Below are 18,377 nucleotides of genomic sequence, written 5' to 3' on the forward strand. Positions count from 1 at the left end.
GCGGTCTACAATACATTAACATGGCATTTCATTAGCAGGCCTTGGACAGAAGGAAACAGTCTACCCCCACTTCCTGACATGAGCTACATGGAGAAGCAGGCTAATGCAGTGTACCAATATCAATAACAGCTACTGCTCGTTATGCTAAGAGGAGCTTGTTTTACTTTGCTCTGCTCCTTCCTACACATCCTGTTGTCTGCCTTGTTCACTGGATGGGTCCTGTAATGAGACTATAAGCTGTTTATGACAGGGACTCTCCCTTTAATGAGTGTACTGTGCTCATCACAGTGGGTTGCAGATTCCTAGCTAAAACTTAAGCATAAAAGGATTAAAAGCCAGACATGGTGGCAGGAGAGAATGCCACCTTCAGATTATCTTCCTGCTTTTACAGTAGAAGTCCAGTGACTCCTGTTGAACTCTCTCTCAAGCAACAACAACAAAGGGGCCCTTTCCCCAAATAGTTGTCTCCCTCTTCTAGCTTTCTTGTGTGTGAAATTCCAAATGGTGTTGGGCATCTCCAGTGTGTCAAAATGAATTAAGCCAGACTCTTTGTTTAGGAGCAGGTGGGGGGGAAATCAGCCAACAATAGTTCCATTTTGTACAATGCAAGTGCTAGACATCTTGTCAACACTAACACGTTTGGAGCCCATGTACCAGCACCTGACATGTGAGTAGTCTTGGCCTTCGACGGGTGACTCACATGCAGCAGCCTTTGCAGAACAATCCCCCCATTCATTTTAGATCATGAAATGACCTAAGCTATCTTCAAGCCCCCCCCCCGGAAATCTCACTATTGTAAGCAAGGTTTGGAGCCAACTTAAAAGAACACTGGGAGCAAAGAAACAGTGTTAGCAAGGGAAATCCACAAAGCAAAGTTTCAAAGTTTTTCTTATCTCATCAGCCCACAGTTCTTGCTCATTTACAAACATGAAGGCCACAAACAAGAAGCTGCTATCATCTTTGCTGTTTCCAAGATCAGTAGCTTTCATGTACTATAAAAGCCACGTTACAGCACTGACTTAAGAATATTTCAACAGATAAATATGTAACAGTCACCTCCCAATTTTTTTGTACTGGAACTTTGCTTAAAAAGTCCAAGATTGTACAGCAATATTCCAGCTCCCCCACACTTTAAACTAATACATGGCTACTTCCCGCTCAGCTTGCATTGCTCACCACACATGAGGTAACTGAAGATAATTTTGCATGGGATGAGCTATCTGTTGCACTGAAATCAGTTCATCTGATGCAATTCTGACTAAAAGCTACAGCTTATGTTTTATTAATCAACGTATTGGATATTAAAGATCCAAGTAACAGCATCTACCAGCAAAAAAAAATCAGTGCATGATGCCTTGAAATCTTAACTAAGCGCAGCAGACAACTTCTTTCAGTAGTCCAGGTATAAGACGGCATGGGTAGAAAGGCATCACCCACCACAATGCGCAAGAACTTACCTCTTATGGAGGTAATACTTTTGCTACTATGACTGATAGGCACACCCACATATTTCTCCAATGGACCTTCAATTCCCACAGTCAAATCCCCCACTCTGGACTCATACCTGGGGTGGATCAAGGGGGTAGGGGGTGCAGTCACATCCTCCTTTGATTCCTGCTCTACTCAAACCTTAAAAACAACTGCCTGGGAACAGCAGTGGCCTTTCTATTCAGGCAGTGCTGCTGGGATCAATTGATTTAATGGCTCATTATAATCTAATTCCTGGTAACTGCTCTTCACTCCACAGGTGTTAACTACTCTTCCTTGTTTTCAGTGGTCTCGATCTTCCATTAATCAAGCTATGCTTTCTTCTGCAATGTTACTGTTAGCCATTCTCAGTCATACCTCTCTACTATTTCACAGCCCTGCACATTGGTTTTTAGTTCTAGCTAAAAACTTTAACTTAAATGTGGTAATATTAACTCTTGTAAATATCAACTACGGTGTGGATCAAGAACAGTGAAGCATTGGATGCTCAAGGCTAGATTTTGCATTATGAATCTGAATAAGAGATTTATATACATATCTATTATGACTATAGGGCAAATGACATCTCTTTTGACTATTTTTGCTTAATTTTTGCTGTGGTTTTTTTTAACTAAACATATAATCTAGCAAACCAGTGCACATTCCAATGCAGCTGCATTTAGTTTTGTTTTGATCTTAAACTAAATACTATAGTACTGGGCCTCTAGCATATTAGTACATCTTCTAGTTTCTTTTTAGCTGGAGAAAAATGTGTGTTGTCTTGATGCACCACACCATCTGCACCCCCTTTTCAAAATCCTAAATCCGCCCATGCTCACACCAGTAACAGTAAGGAGTAACTTAAGTGAAGTGGTATTACAGAGTCATAAAACTGGTGAAAAATCAACACCAGATCTGAGTAGTAAGTGCAGTGCATATGATCTTGGGAAGCATTAGCTGCACTGAAGGCCAAAAGGGCAGGTATCTCCAGCCCTGATTATCATCATCACACTGAGCAAGCATGACCTTATGCAAAGTGCCAGGTCTGACTGCCCTTTTTACATGGCAACATACTGGCAAACGTCCCTATCCCAGGTTGTGTGTAGGCAAGGTCAAAAGGCTTATAAGAGTTGAATGGCTTTCACTATACCACTACAAGCACAGCAGTAGAGCACCTCTTGAGTGGATAGTATTTATACTAGTATAACAATGTCTTTATACAGCTATAGCTTTTTCCCCATACTAACAAAGTTGCATACATCTTGACCACCCTCAGCCAAAGCAAACTGTATGGAGCAGCCTCCAGAACGACTAGATATAGGCTTCCAGAAGCTTGTATTCACATCCATTAATGTTTATTGACTGCTTCTTTCCTACAACGTTGTGCTTTTCAACCCCTGCCATGCTAGACACAAGGGGAGTATTTCCACCCTACTTTGTTTCCCCGAGGACTGAATTCTCAAGGGTTCAGAAATTACGTTGGCTGAAATCATAACTGAGTTAACCAAAGCCACAAAACACCCAATCACAAACTCCCAGACATCAATAGCTTTCTTCATCCAACGTTTTTTGCAGCACAAGACCTGCTTATGGCAGTTTCTAAGTGTACAACTTTATACTTACTGGAGATGGTGTCTGCCTCCAGTTTGCTTGCTGAAAGGTTTTCCACTGAAGTGTTACTGCCTTCAGCACCCACACCGCAGCCCCGGGGCCCCATGGCAGCAGACCGTCTCCTCTCATGGATCTCATCTGAGATCATCTCCAGGTTTTTCAAGGCAGTTTTGTATTCTCCCTTTGCCAGGGCCAACTTTGCTTGCAGGTCATCCACAGTCTTTTTTAATTGCTAATAAAGAAGGCATGAAGATTTAAAAAATGTACCACAAGTCTCACATTTTCCACTACCTATGGAGAAAGGGGGCATTTGCTTCTCCATTTTTGAAAGTCAGTTGCTTTAAGTTGTTCAGGGTCCAAGCTAAAAATATAACAGACTCTGGCCTGGGCACCACCAAAGGAGCCACGAAGCTGTGAGAGCGAAGATGGGAGAAAGCCAAACAACCACAGAGCTACTACTGAAATGAGTTAAAAGAACTGGTTATATGCTACATGCCTGGGAACAGCACAGGATTTTCTAATAGTCTAGGGCAAGCTGAGCCATGTGAAGACGAGAAGCCCAACAACAGTGCTTAATACAATATATACTGTGCACTCCACTTCTTTACCAGATAACTGCATAATTTGTGTAACACAACAGTGGTCTTAAACTATTGCCTACTACTCAAACTGTAATCAACTCAAGTTACATACGTAGTCTTGTTAGGCACTGTTGTCTACTTTGCAACTTAATTGTTCTCTGGTTACCTGCATACTACCTGCATCCATCTACATTAACTAACTGTACTCTATTTAACTGCCCCAGAAAAAGAGAAGGGAAAACAGTTATCAAAATGTTGCTACTAGAAGCCTTGACAGCAGCTGTTAGTACCACACCCTGATAGTGCTGCGTACTTAAACATAGTTTGCACTGAGTTTGGATAAGGGCATACATAGATACCCTTTTTCAGTCCCAAGTCTATGCACTTAAACTAAGTTCATTGTATTCTGGCTACTTATTGCAGTGAGTAACACAAGTGAGTGATGCAACAGATTGAAAACAGCAAGCACAGAACTACCTGGACAATTATCCCTGTACAGATCATCTACACTAGTCTCTGGAACAGTTTGAGATATTATTGCCACATGTTGGAAGAGACTCCCACACATCTGCATGGGCCTAAGTGTAGCTATCACTTCAAGCTGCCACTTGTCACAAACTCTCAGCAATTCACTGACAGAATAAACATCAAGAGTTCATGCCTCTCCCCTGACAGAGCTTGGAAGAGCTGAATTGCTTGATTTGGTTCCAAAACACAGAGTGTCTATGTGAACTTTCCGTGTCTCCTCCCCCCCCCCCAAACCAGCCAATTCATTTTTTGTTCACACCCTCTGGCTCAGTTTCCTAGCATAGATTTTAAGCTCACATTTCAACAATGAAGGAAAGCTTATTTTAAGTTTGCTTTCTGCAAGCCTTGATGCCAAAATTGACTTGCAAGACTGGTATCCAACCAAGAAAAGGAAATAGCATCATGTGATTTAACCAAAAGCAGAGCTAAGTACAATTTAAAATAATAAAACCACAGAGTAAATGACATTCATAAACTTCACATAATTTCCAGGTAAAATTGGTCAAATTATATTTGCTTGGTTCTAACAAGCACAAAGATACAAAGCAGATTTTGGAGCCTTCCTGTTTCACAAATAGAAACAAAGGTTTCTTTGGTGTCTTATCTTTAAAATATGCTTAGTAGGTTCTTCAACATAAATGGCTTGGAATAGAATTTGTCTGGCACTGAAATGTAAGAAAAATGATTAGAGCAGCACTTTGCATTGAATTTCAACATTTTCCTGTATAATCAGTTTTTCATGGGTCTGAAGTAGATACATACCTCAAGCTGTACATAGTATTTTGCCTTGAGTTCAAAGTAAGGCCTGTGGAAAAACAAAGAAGAACTTGATACAATTGCTGAGAAGCACAGAAAAGCTTGTAGTGAGAGCTACTTAGACCCACAGTGTTAAAGCAGTTATGACAGATGCCAGCAGTTTAATCTGAGATTGCCTGTGTAGACTAAACACCCACATTTGTGATTTTTTGTAATGCTTCTTAACAAGATCGTTATCCTAAATACTATGTGCTGGAGTCTGGACTTCGTAAGTCTGGACTCTGTAAAGTACTTAAGCACACACCAACCATAAGGAACAAAGTGTCTCATTAGAGACATATATATAAGTACCTTGCAGAATCTGTGCCTCAAGCTCAATACCTTTTCAGATTTGTTTTTTCCTAGCAATTCTTTAAACATCCCCACAGGTCTCTGACTTTTCAGGAGTTTTTTTAGAATGCTTACAAAAAAGACAAAGGTCTGCCCACACCTAGGTGGCTCACAAGGGAGGGATGCAACTAGTATCACACCCAGCCACCTTTGACTCTCCAGCCCAAGTGACATGTGTCCACTAGCAGCTTATGTAGCAAGTCCCAAGTGAAGCTCAAACTTGCACATCTGGACACACTCATTTTAGGGCCACTGTGACCCTAAAATGCTAATGTTAAAGTATGTTGCATTGCTAAAGTATGTCCAGACTGCGGGAAGGATGTAGGCGTCCAACTGCACGTCTCTCTCCAGCTGCATGGTAGTCCAATACTTTTTGTTCAGCCAAACAACAGAGAGGAGCCATACATAAGCCATTTCTTTCTTTAATCTGCAGAATTTAATAGTGTCAGGAGACTACAAGGATATGAAGGATGCAGTTTAAAGCCAAGAAAAAGAATTCTAGCCTGAAGTGTTACAGGCTGTGAACCATCAATGTGTTGACATTACACAGAGCAAGAATGAAACCATTTTACTCAACTGTAATATTGCTTCCAGGCACACACACATTTCAGGACCTGCCTCAAAAATCTAGGCAGTCAACAGTCACTTAAATCTTCATATATAAAATCAGGGCTTCTACCACCCCTTCTCCTTCCACGTCTGAAGCTGGATTCTGATATATGTTTTCTTAGCAAGCAGCACCTTACCCTGCAAACTGCACCCCTGCGATGTCTTGTGAAGTAGCATGCTACTGAACTCAAATCCCTCAGGGTCTGGTTTTCTACTAACAGATATAAAGCTCTGCTAACCCTGCTTTACAGCTTAAGCTCATCTAACAAACCTCACCTGCATTAAAAAAAACAACACACTCCTATGCCACAGTTGTATCTAATGCTTTGCCACAATGCAATGTAGTTTTGTTGTGGGTGCCTACATGTCATTGTGCTCCATAGCTACTATCTGTAATCCAACCACCCACCCTCTTAATATCACACTGACGTAGAAAACATCCTTCTTCATTAATATTTTTGGACATTGCATCTCTCTACTTCCTACAGTGGATTGTTTTCCTGCTTGGTAAGCTCAGACAGGCAACTTCATGTGGCACTACTTCTTCATCATGGCTCCAATCCACTCTTTCTGTATGGTCTGCTCCCAATATTCTGCACAGGCCACTGCTTCTGGTGTTGATGTTGCCAAATCTTGTGGGGTGCATTCTGGTGCTACAGGACATCTCAGGAGATGATCCATAATTTGCTTCTTCTAACAAACACATTGGTCGGTCATGTAGAGGCATGGGTGTCTAGTGACGCCTTAGCCAGGGGCCATGGCACTTCATCTGGCACTCCCACTCCCCGGCTGGCACTCACAGAAGAGGCCCCAGCGCTCCCACCTGCCCCCCTGCCCATTGCTTAAGTGGGGAGCGTGGCCTGTCAGAGATGCACCGGCACTCACAGGGGGTGCACGTGTACCCCCGTGCACCCCGTAGGCATCACCAATGCGTAGAGGCCCCATGATTTCATGAGAAAATTGCATCTGCCAAGACCCACCCTTAATCTATTCAGGCTCTGCCACATGTGCCATCTGTAACTGGAGCCAGATGCTAACTCCTCACAGTGGGCAATTCCTCGCCAGTTCCATTCAACAACTTTGTTGCCTAGTTTCTCCCATTCTTTTTGTCGGAGGGTAATCCTGGCCAATTCCAGTGATGTGATCAATGGTGTGGTAGAGAACAAAAAGCTACTTCTTGATGAGAGATGGTGCACTGGTTGATGGCTATATAGCAGGTGGCAGTCATCTGACCCTCATACCTGCCAGTCAATGTCACCTAATACTTTCCTCCTGATGTAAGGGGGTGCTATACAATATATTGCGTATAAGCGGAGAATAGGATGGGTTTTAAGCAGCCTGTTATAAGTCTGCATGTATCTTTTAGAGCAGTGTCAATATATTTACTGTGACTTGAGCATGCCCAAGTGGTGCAGGTATATTCAACCACAGAAAAACAAAGTACTAAGGCAGTAGTGTATAGGATGGATGGATGTGTTTCCTACTTAGAATTTGTGAGTTTATGCATAATGTTGTTTTGTGTGTTGACCTTGGTTTTGGTATTTAATATGTGCTTTTTGTAACAAAGTGTATAGTCCAGTGTTACCACTAAGTAGACCAGGTGTTTTTGATGTTTGAGACTCTGGTCACCTCAGGTGACATTCAGGTGTCATTCCACATCCTAGTGCCTCAGATGAAAAGAGCAGGTTTGGGGTTTGCTAGGGTTGGGTTTGAGCTAATTATTTAGGGAATAATCTGACATCTTGTTCAGTGCGCTCTCCAGGATCTTCTCTGTGTCCTCAAAATTCTTCTGCTGTGTGCCAATACAGAGATCATCAGCATAGATGAAACGCTGACATTCGGCAGGAAGTGGGTGATGGTTAATGTAGATGTTGAATAAAAACGGGGCAAGCATACTGCCTTGTGGCAAGCTGTTCTTTTAGGATGTGTGGAGCCAACTGCCCAACAGTGGAAAAAGCAGTTCACAACCTGGTTCCAGAAGTCATTCCTGTCCATGTAGCCTCCCTCAGGTAACTCATTTTCCAAAGAATGAGATTATGTTCCACAGAGTAGGTTTTGGGAGATCTACATACAACCTTACTTCAGAATAAAGGTTTCATCATCTGAGATTCCAGGTTCTATACTGATATTAGGCTACAAAAAGCAGTTTAGTCAATTTGCTATATTCTCCACTATTGTAAGAGAGCACCCTGCTAGCACATAGGCTGACAATATAACTTATGAACAATTAACACTTCAAGTATATTGATATTACTTTAAGTATATTGATACCACTGAGTGAATTGTGTGACTTGATTATATGCTTATGCTAAGACCTAGATCCCCAGTCCTTTGAGACTAACCCAAAGAACCAAAGGCCTAATGAGCTTCTGACCTTAGTTGGCATAAAAAAAGTGCATGTTAGAAAGTAGTAGGGAAAGCAGTAATTTTTGGACCAGTATTGATTAACAGTTCAAATACAGAGAGTAGAATCCCAAGAACCAGATCCCTCCCAATGTTAAATTTTGTTTAGTTCCAAGGTTTGGTGTAGGTCTCTGGGGTCCCAGGACAAAGAAGCCTCCTTAGTTCCCCAGTATATTAATTAGGTCTGTAAACACTATTTTTGGAAGCAGACTGATAAAGCAAACAGGACTGTTAATCTCTGCATGCAGTTACCCCAAAGAGGAGATAGGAAAAGAAAAAACTTGGTAAGAAAGTTTTTGCTCTGTATTTCTGTGCTTGTTTATTCCTTTGTTTTTGATTTTATGCTGAAGCAACCCCTTTCTATTAAGGGTGTCTGAACAGTCTCTGTCTTTTAAATAGACAAATTGCAAAGGAATGAATTTGACCCAGTTGATTACCTGGGCACTGCCCATGTGGTCCTTCCTGTGAGCAACATGCTCCAACTTAACTCTTAGTCTCATGGACTTTAGGAAATCTCAGGTCTTGGAGAGGGTGTGTAAGGAGAGGAGGGACTAGTCCCTTTCATATTATTTTGTGTGTGATGAACTATGATTTTCTCAATACAAAGAACATGCAAAACACCCCAGTGATTTATTATACAGTCTCACAACAACCCTGTAATGCGGGAAATGCTTTTGTTTCCATTTTATAAATCAAGAACAGCAGGATAGAGAATCTAAGCAATACAGCCCAGGTGCTGGTCTAACTTCCAGCCATGTCAACAGAGAAGCACACTGAAGGCTGTGAGAAGAGACAGAGACAGTTACATCTGCCCTGTGGGTAGATGGAAACAGAAAACACAGAAGGGAAGTAGGAGGTAGTTCTTTTAGGGTCACAGATAAAAAGGGAAGATGGACAACATCAACGCATGGAACATGTGCCAGTATGATAATATATAAAAAAAACCTGAAACCAAACAGTTCTCCAATTTGCACACCTAACAGAAATAGGACTCTTCAAGTCACGCTTAATTGTGTTAGAAAACATCCTGCAAGGTGCTGTCTGGTATTGGAAAAAGGGTCTATGTGAATTTTGTAATCACAGATAAATAAGAATTATGAGACTAATACTCTCAACAGCCAATAGACTGAAACTACCAGACTGGATTTTAAATAAAGTATTTTAAGTAGTTAACAGGAAGCTCAAGACACTTTATCAAATTCAACAGAGTAGAAAGTTACTTCCAAAAGGTGGCTAACCCAGTTTATTAGCAAGTTTATTATCATTTTAGTCTGAGGCACTGGGCCATGAACTCTAGTTGAATGAAATAACTATTTGCTTGCCCACATGCCCATACATTTTCAAATGGTCAACTATTACTTGAAAACAAAGCAAAAAAAAAACCCAGCTCAGTCAAATCTTCTAGATGACACTCCTCAAAGTTACTACTGCCCGTATCTTGATTATTTTTTTTAACAAACAATCCTTGTACGTCTCAGTTCAGGTAGGAATAAGGACAATCACAGTAGCTTTTAAATAGGGACTAGGAGAGGGAACTCTTTCAACATTTCCTCCACATGGGAAAATTTTGGATAACTGTTTCATAAAAATAAGAACAGCTATCCTCTCTAGGCTGTATGAAGCTCATATGGGATGTGAGGTGATGTTCCAATTCTATAGACCCCACCTCTGTATCACTAAGAAAGGAGTGTCAGGAAGAGAAAACTGAAGATAGCAAACAGTTCCTTTAGCACAACCATGGCTAGCACTTCATAAAAACCATCAGGAAGAAGTGGTTTTATTCCCAATTACTCCCCATACGGCACCAAACCCCCAAGGCCAGGTACACTTTTACTGAAATAAGTGATCAGAAACCTGTCTATACCAGTAACAGGACAGAAGTTCAGCATACAGACTGATTTAAAAATGGCAGAATCCAGTCTAAGATTTTTTCCCCCGCCCCACTGAAGGGCAAATGTAATATATTGTTCACTACCGATCTAAACTATGCCGCTTACAGAAAACCATGTTACTTTGATTGATTCTGCCTCGGGCTTTTTAAATGTCTGCACCTAGTCTCTATCATGAATCTGCTATTTTAAACAACCACTTTACAATACTAAAGATTTCATCTCAGTCCCAAATGATTTTTAGATGAAGATGTAAATTGAGCTAAACAACTGATCAACTTTCAAATAGGACTACATAAGATGTCTGCTCCACCCCATTAAATTGGTTTCACTGCACACTCTTTTGATTCATCTCCACTTCTTATTACATCTTTCATTGGAGAAGCTCAAAAGTCTGCTATATTTAGCTTTAATGACTTTGTAAGTTGATAAGGAATATATACAGACCACTCCCCTCCCCAGAGAAACTGTAAGCTCTGAGGTGAACTGTTACAGAACATACTATCCCCACATGCAATAGCTTGGGCAGGAAGTGAAGAGATCATATCCATTTGACATTGTAAGGTGAAGCAAGGGTAATGAAACAAACCCAAATCACCAAGCTAACTACACTTATGCAAAAGATCTAGTGCTATGAGTTTAGATTTATACCCATCTTATTCAAAAGAAAGCATTTCTGGTAGCAGGATGCCCTATCACTGCTCTGGTGATTTTCTCACCCAAGGGAGAGAGTCACCAACTGAACTGATGAATACCAGTAATTCTTGCAAAATCTATGGAGCTCTTTCTATCCAAATACTGGAAAAAAGCTGAATGCTGCTTAATTTATAAAATCATAAAAACAGTAAGGTGACAAGGCTCTGCTGACATCAAACAACATTTTGGAGCGACCATCTATTTTGATGGTTCTTGAAGTGCTAATCCTTTTACTCACTATACAAAAACGGTAACAAAAATTGATACAAGTCATTTTTAGAGTGAGGTATTAAACATTAAGCAAATGAGTCAGACAAGTTACGACTTGGAAACACTCACTGGAGATTTAAAAATACAAGATAGGATTATAATTAGTTGGAGACAGAAAAAAAACACTTTAAGCAGACTGAAAGCAAATATTATAATATGTGACTTTTCTACCCTACCAACAAATATACATAGACATCTATGCAACAGAATAGAACCACACACCAAAGGAAGAGGCATTTGATCACTGCACTGCTTATTAGCTATGCCCTCTGAAGTGTCTTCCTTTCCACAAGAAAAGCTCTTGCATGGCTTGCTAAGAAAGATTGAGTAAACAAGTCTGATGTACAATATGCAGAGCTGATGCAGCACTGCACCTCTGAAGTTTGTCAACAGCCTCACTGCTTTCCTAACCAAAATACAATTCTATGGCATGATATGCTGGGCTCTGACTTGGAGGCAAACAAAAACATAAGCACAGGGGGCTCTGCGTAGCCTCATGGTAGGTTCAGTACTGACAGAGAATCCTGTAAGTGATGCACAGAGAGCATACTGTGCAAGCAGGCTCAGCATTTAAAGGCACCACCAACTGTGACACATACTTAGATTTATTGATGGCCCTTTTCAGTTTTTTCTCCAGCTGTTTCATCCGACCCATGGCAGCGTTGTACTTGGCTGCAGTCTCCTTGTGCACCAGCTCACTTCTTGTTTTCGTCTGCTCTGCCTCCATGACCTTCAAGAGAAAAAAAAAAGATAAGCATATGGTTATCCCCTTCATATCAATTGTAATTAACAGTACTTCCATAACCTCGTACAGCAGAGTGCAGCTGGGGGTGGGGGGTGGGATACAGTAGAAACCAAGTCTCTTGTCAATTAATCTACTTTGAAAAGTTTTGGAAGGACCTACAGCATGTCTAGTTAACAAATACAATATTAATGACAGAAGCAGCTTACTGTTCTAGCTAAATGTATTCTGGTTGACGTTGCTTATCTCAAACCTCAAACCTCCCCATTAGAGCTCAGCATCTCCTCAATGATCCTTAGGTGCTTATGACTGGCTTTCACTAGCTCTGCCAGATAGGCTTTACCTTTTCACAAACCTTCTTCTGGCTAGGGCGGAACTATAGAAGGGCTCACAGCCCCAAATACTGAACACCTCAGGACTACTCAAAAGAGTGAAGAGCTGCAAGTAGGTCCATGAAAGAGGGTCTCTGATCAATTTTAGCTTATCCATTGTCCTCAAGTAGCCAGCATCCAGCCAGCCAATAGCCCATCCATTGCTGCCATGTCATCAATTGGAAGCTCACTTCCACATTAGTGCCATCGGCCAGCTTCAAGCCATATTTACAGAAAATAGTAGCCATTCAAATGATAAACTGACACCATTACTGTCAGGGCACCTATGAGACTTCTGAACAGGTAGGAGCCACCATGAATACTGCCCTACTAACTGGATGGAGACACACATACATACACACACACACACACACACACACACACATGCGCGTACAAACAGATTAAGCACATTACATACCTCATGGACAGGTCTCAGTTCCTGTCCCACTCAGGCAGGCAGTCTTATGTCTTGTACACAAGTCAGCAAATTGTTCAGACAAGCATTGATTTAAAGTTTTATAAATAATAATTACTGCCTTGGCCCCTTACAACTAAAACAAGATTTACAAAAAAAAAAGAAAAGAAAAGAAAAGCCAAATATGTGTCTTCTGTTGCTATGGGTGTTCAACTACATGTGCTTTTGCAAATCTGAAGAGCCCACAGTTGCAAGTTAGGATGCCTATTTCTGTTTCATGGTCCATAAAAACATTTTTTTTAATTATGAAGAGAAGCTCCAGCCAGGTCCCAGCCAAAGAGCAGACTCATTTGTTTAATACTCTGAACACTGTTGTCTTGTCTCTCATTCCCAACATTTTAGCAACTAGCTGCAGGAGCTCTCACTGTGCAGGTGATTTTTAAGCTCTCCCACTCACAACAGAGCAAGTATTATTACAAAATATGGCTTGAGTCAGCTCTCTCCAATACCCTGTTTCCAGAAGTTCTGGATATGTATAGCTCCGATTACCTTCTATTATTTGAAACATTCCAACACCTGCAGCTTACCTTATCAGATCAAAGTAAGTCTTATCTCAGGAAAGATGAAATGCAAGCACTCTGGTTTTCAAATCATGTTAGTCTCATCATCATTGTTCTATTCTCCTGTGAGCAAATGAGCAGCATCCTTCAGTCTGAGCCTAGCAATTAAAGTGATATTCAAAACATGGCGAAAGGGACATAGACAGTTTACGGAAGCCGATTGCCTTTTACTTTCCATTACATTGAGGGTAAACCTACTGCCTTTGTAGCTTAAAGACTAAAATTATAATACCCCGAGTAAAACAAAAGTTCTCAACCCTGTAATAACTAAAAAACATGTTCCACTTGTCTGAATGCCCCAATTATTCTGCAATAAAAATATATTGCAGAACCCTGCAACCTACAAAGATTACCATTAAAAAGCAATTTGATTATATCTGAAGGAATATATCCTGCTCCAGTGCTCCTCAACTGCCTTTGTGTATAAATAAGACTCCCATCTTTTGAGGAAAGCTCAGTATTTATAAGACATTCACAAGAGATTTTGCTCTACATCCTGCAAATTAGCTAATCCCTTTCTTACTCTCAGTTTGAACAACTGTTAGAAAACTATAACGATACAATGACGTTTCCTAGAGGTTGCATCTGGCTCAAGTGAGGAAGTATCTAAATTAAGATGTGCAATCCCATAAGATGACAGCACGGCTGGTTTGCTTTCCTTAGTGCATGACAAAAAAAAATTAAAATTTAATTTTTGCTAAAAGCTCTCAAGCAATGGAGCTGCTTATTCCTTGATGTTCCAGAGTTGACTGAATGCCATATGATTCTTCTTTGGAAGAGTTTTTGGTAACTGCTACTGCTGGCTTGCATATCTAGACTTAAAGGTTCCAACTCATGGTATGATGAATGTTGCAAGCCCAAGGCCCAGATTCTCAAGAAGTAAATACATCAAGAGGTAAAAACATCTAACTCTCATTTAAATCAAATACTTTGAGAATCTAAAAGTATCTAAAGTGGACATCCACTTGCAAGAAGCTTTTAGGTTTTGAGAATCAGTGGCCATGTCAACTACTACACAGTCATTCAGTACTTGCATACCCACAAAACTCCCTGTGCTTGTGTTTTTGTTTGCCTCCAGCTCAGTGCCCAGAATATCTAAGAGGCGTTGGACAAACTCGGCTTCATGGTGACGCTGACTGCGCAGTAGCTCATTACTACTGAGCAGTAGCATCGCGTCACAGTTCGTGCCCTCCAACACTACTGCGCAGTAGTAACAACCTACTGCCAGTAAGCATCTCATGTAGATGCAGCCACTAACTAAATAACAACTACCCCAAAATATTCAGAACATTCTACATTTATTTCCCCTCTGTCAATCCAGTATAGTAGTTCAAGTGTCTATTTCTTCAAATCCTTCTAATTTCAGAAAGAAATTACTTGTGGAACAGGAAGAACTTCCTCTTCCTTGCCTTGTTTTTGTCTTTTTTGGTTGTTTTTTAGGCATATTATTTTTGAAAGGTGCCAAATTGACAGCCCTGAAAATTTACGTTCTCCCTCCAAACAACAGGTACAAGACAGACAGAAGCCCTAGAAGTAACCCCCTGCCAACTAAAGCACCTCTAGTCCTGGCCTGGGAAAGAAGACTTCCATGAGGAAAAGGATCATAAAATAAATAAATAAATAAATAAATAAATGTCCATTTAACTCTTGATTTCTCCAGGAATGCCAACCAAGACGTGCTTGAGTATTCAATGTGGACCTCTGTTTACTTGGAACTAAAATTAAGATTGCCAACTAATCTCATAAATTATTGAACTGCCTGCAATGGGGGACTGTTTTTTAATTAGTCTTAAGAGAGTCTTAATGGCTGGATTTTAATTAGTCTTAAGAGTTTATTATCAGTCTTCTGACTCATCTAGTCTTCCCCAAAGCCCTCAACTCCACATTTGTGTGTGAAGAATGATGGGTTTAACAGGTCCCTGAAGTGCCTGGTTAAGAGTGCTGGTCAGATGACAGCCTTCTGCCCACATTCAGTCTTTCATTATTGTATTAAACTTTCTATTTGGCCCTTTCAGAAAAATGTCCAGAGAACAGCTTGATACTTTACAATCTCCACTACGCTGGCTTGCCCACCCACTGCTCTGAATATCTGTTCTAAAAAACAGACTATCCCAGTGGTTCTCAAACTTTCTGGAATTGCAAACCCCTCTTTATGCTTTCTTTTTTCTTCTTCTCTCTCCATTTGTATTTCCCCTTTCTCTTCTTCCACTTCCCCTTCCATCCGTTTGCACTCCTGCTAGAAGTTTGCCCCACACATCCATTTGAGAAACAGCACACTAACTCATTACCAGGGATCCTGGTTTTCTCTGATTAAAAAAAAATCCCACTTTTCAGATAAAAAAAAAGAACCCCAAATGCACATTTTCCCCTGATTAAAATGGAAAAAATGTGGATTTTGGGTTACTTTTTTATCTGAAAATTGGGGATTTTTTATCAGAGAATTTAGATATAATTTAGATACTTTCGGTACACTAAATGGTGTTTCATTTTAATCATGGAAAAATGGATTTTGGGTTACTTTTTATAATTATAAAATTGGGGATTTTTTTTTTTTTTAAATAAAAAAAAAAAAACAGGATCCCTGCTCATTACCACTACTAGATCAGACACATCAGCCAGGAATCATTAGACCAGGCAACACAAACATACCAACAGCTACAATGGTATTCCATAAAATATATATTTTGGGGAGAGCAATTCTTTACAAGTTACATCATTTTCCCTAAGAAATTAGGGTAATCCTAAATGAAGAATGTACTCTAAGTACAGTTTCCAGGAGGAATTAAAAAAAAAGAGCTGATAAGGCAGCTACAAGAGGAAAATCAGATATCTTCAAGGAAATCTTAATACCAATACCAAGAAATTATTGTAAAAGAGCAGGAAAAGGCCACATTGCAAAAGGCAGTGCAAGATTATCATAATTTTTTCCTGGATTCCCCATAAATTTGGCAGCTATGAGCAACTGAAGTGTACAATACAATAGGATTAGAGGAAAAATTCAAGTCAAATTGTATGCGACTTGTGTTTCACCTAAATCTGAGACAAGTATCATTTCCCCTGCCTTGGTGAGGACATGTAGAGACACAATTGACCAGATAATTCTGCGAAGACCTTGTTCAAAAGGAGGGACCTCTCAGGAAAATTTGCAAACAAACCTATCTAAAGATTACATTAACGTGCAGACTTTTTTTGAAAAAATGTGGAAGATCTTCCTTCAACCTCTATCTAATCTTATTTCCTTTAAACCTTCCCCTCCTTTTGAATGACTTTAGGCAACATGATTTTCTACAGGAGCATTAATGCCATTAAGTGCCCCTCCACCACTCTAGACTCTATGCTTTGGAAGCCAACTTGTGCACATTATTGTGTCTGAAGCTCCAAATTAGTGACGTGTTTTTCAAGCTCCATTGTTGAAGAAGACATACCACCACCTTCTCACATCCCATAAGCATTGGATTTGCTTTCTTCACTGAAAAAGGTACAGAGATGGCATTAGGAATACAAAACATTGTAGAAACCCTTTCCCTCTCCAGCCACCTTAAAAGGAAGGTAAGTATCTTTATCTCCATTTTTAAATCAGGGAAAACAAAAACAGGGAGGTGAAGTAACTTGTCCAAAAGCCTACCCAACAGGTCATGGACAAAACAAGGAACAGAAGCCCAATCTGACTTCCAGGATCCTAGCCCCAAGACAACTATGTGTATGAGTGCTCCAATTTGGAGTTCAATGGAAGTCTAACATGCAAGTTTAAGGTGATCAAACGGATTTTACAAAAGCTTCAGGACCCAGCTCCCTTAAGCTCCTTTGAAAGGTGGCAACTTAAAAAGCAGGAGAATTGTTCAGATCTCTCCAGCCCTCCCTGCAGTTACTCACAGAAGTCGTTTGCTGCACAGAACACCAAACTCTTCCATGCTATTTTTCCAACTATTCAGAAAAGGTTATATCCTTTCAGTAGCCCTTCAATTTTTATGGTCTTGGAAATGTCCGAGAGGCAAGGATTTTTTGAGGTGTCTTTTATTGGACCAACTATATAGTTGGGAGAGCTGTTGGACAAGCTTGTGGGCACCGAGGGCCTTTGTCAGGTTCTGTGATGCCCAAAAAACTAGTCCAACACCTCTCAACTATACAGCTAGTCCAATAAAAGATATCACAAAAAGTTCTTCTGTGTTTTTTCCTCACAATTTAAAAACAAATGAATTCATAACATGCTTCTGACATATGGCGCTGATGAATGCTTTTCAGTTCATTGCTACACCAACTCCTCTGCAAGGTTATTTTGCACCCAATACACTTGACATTTATGAGCCCAAAAGCTCAGTGCAACTGAAGCAGTGAGTTGCAGTTTTCCATCAGAGCAGTTCTGTACACAAATATGCCAACATAGGAGAGAGTGTCAGTATACTGGGAACCTATCTGCATTGCTGGTCTCCTACCCCTATCTTGTTCTGCAAATTATACTTTTGTTAGGTTTTAATTAAAAATCGGATCATTGCTGGTTGGTAACTTAAAAAATAGCTTTGTGTGGAACTAAATATAATCTTTTTGCTATATAGGAGGTGCTTGTTAACCTGGAACCTATACCATATCTATTAACTTAACGAACTATGCAGTTTTATATACAGTTTTATTCATATTCTTCAATTTTCCATTTGTATTACTTGGTGAACAACATTTATTTACTAGGGTTTTTTTAAGTGATGATTTGTGTCAAGCTGTATTTGAATGGAAAATAGAATTCAATAAAAATGAACCCAATAGTTTTTTTAAATTAAATAAAAACTACCTTACATGTGATGGTGACATACAAAATAAAATTTAATAAAAACAGGCGCTGCATTTAAACTCATTTATTAAAACACAGGAAGTATAAACTGCAGGTTAGTGGCTGGAACTGATGGTGACTAGAAACAATGTCCTTCTAGATTTTAGAACCAGTCTATCTAACCCTCACACCTTATTTTTATTCATAGATTGGAAGAGGAAAACATGTTTTCCTGCTTTTTCAACTCTCAGTTGGTTTCTTAACTGA

At 40.1% G+C, this 18,377-nt stretch overlaps 1 protein-coding gene across 2 annotated transcripts in view; it reads right to left on the minus strand.

Annotated features, from left to right (window-relative positions):
• SH3BP5 (SH3 domain binding protein 5) overlaps positions 1–18,377 on the minus strand; it is a 70,530-nt gene that overhangs the window by 2,548 nt on the left and 49,605 nt on the right. For both annotated transcript variants that reach the window (XM_014603233.3, XM_006258132.4), the window contains exons 5-7: positions 11,800–11,930; positions 4,950–4,992; positions 3,091–3,310 (exon numbers count right to left, since the gene is read on the minus strand). In XM_014603233.3, the coding sequence (XP_014458719.1) occupies positions 3,091–3,310; positions 4,950–4,992; positions 11,800–11,930 (394 nt within the window). The remainder of the gene's footprint in view (positions 1–3,090; positions 3,311–4,949; positions 4,993–11,799; positions 11,931–18,377) is intronic.

The sequence above is a fragment of the Alligator mississippiensis genome, chromosome 5 (genome assembly GCF_030867095.1).
Source record: "Alligator mississippiensis isolate rAllMis1 chromosome 5, rAllMis1, whole genome shotgun sequence".
Lineage (NCBI taxonomy): Eukaryota > Metazoa > Chordata > Crocodylia > Alligatoridae > Alligator > Alligator mississippiensis.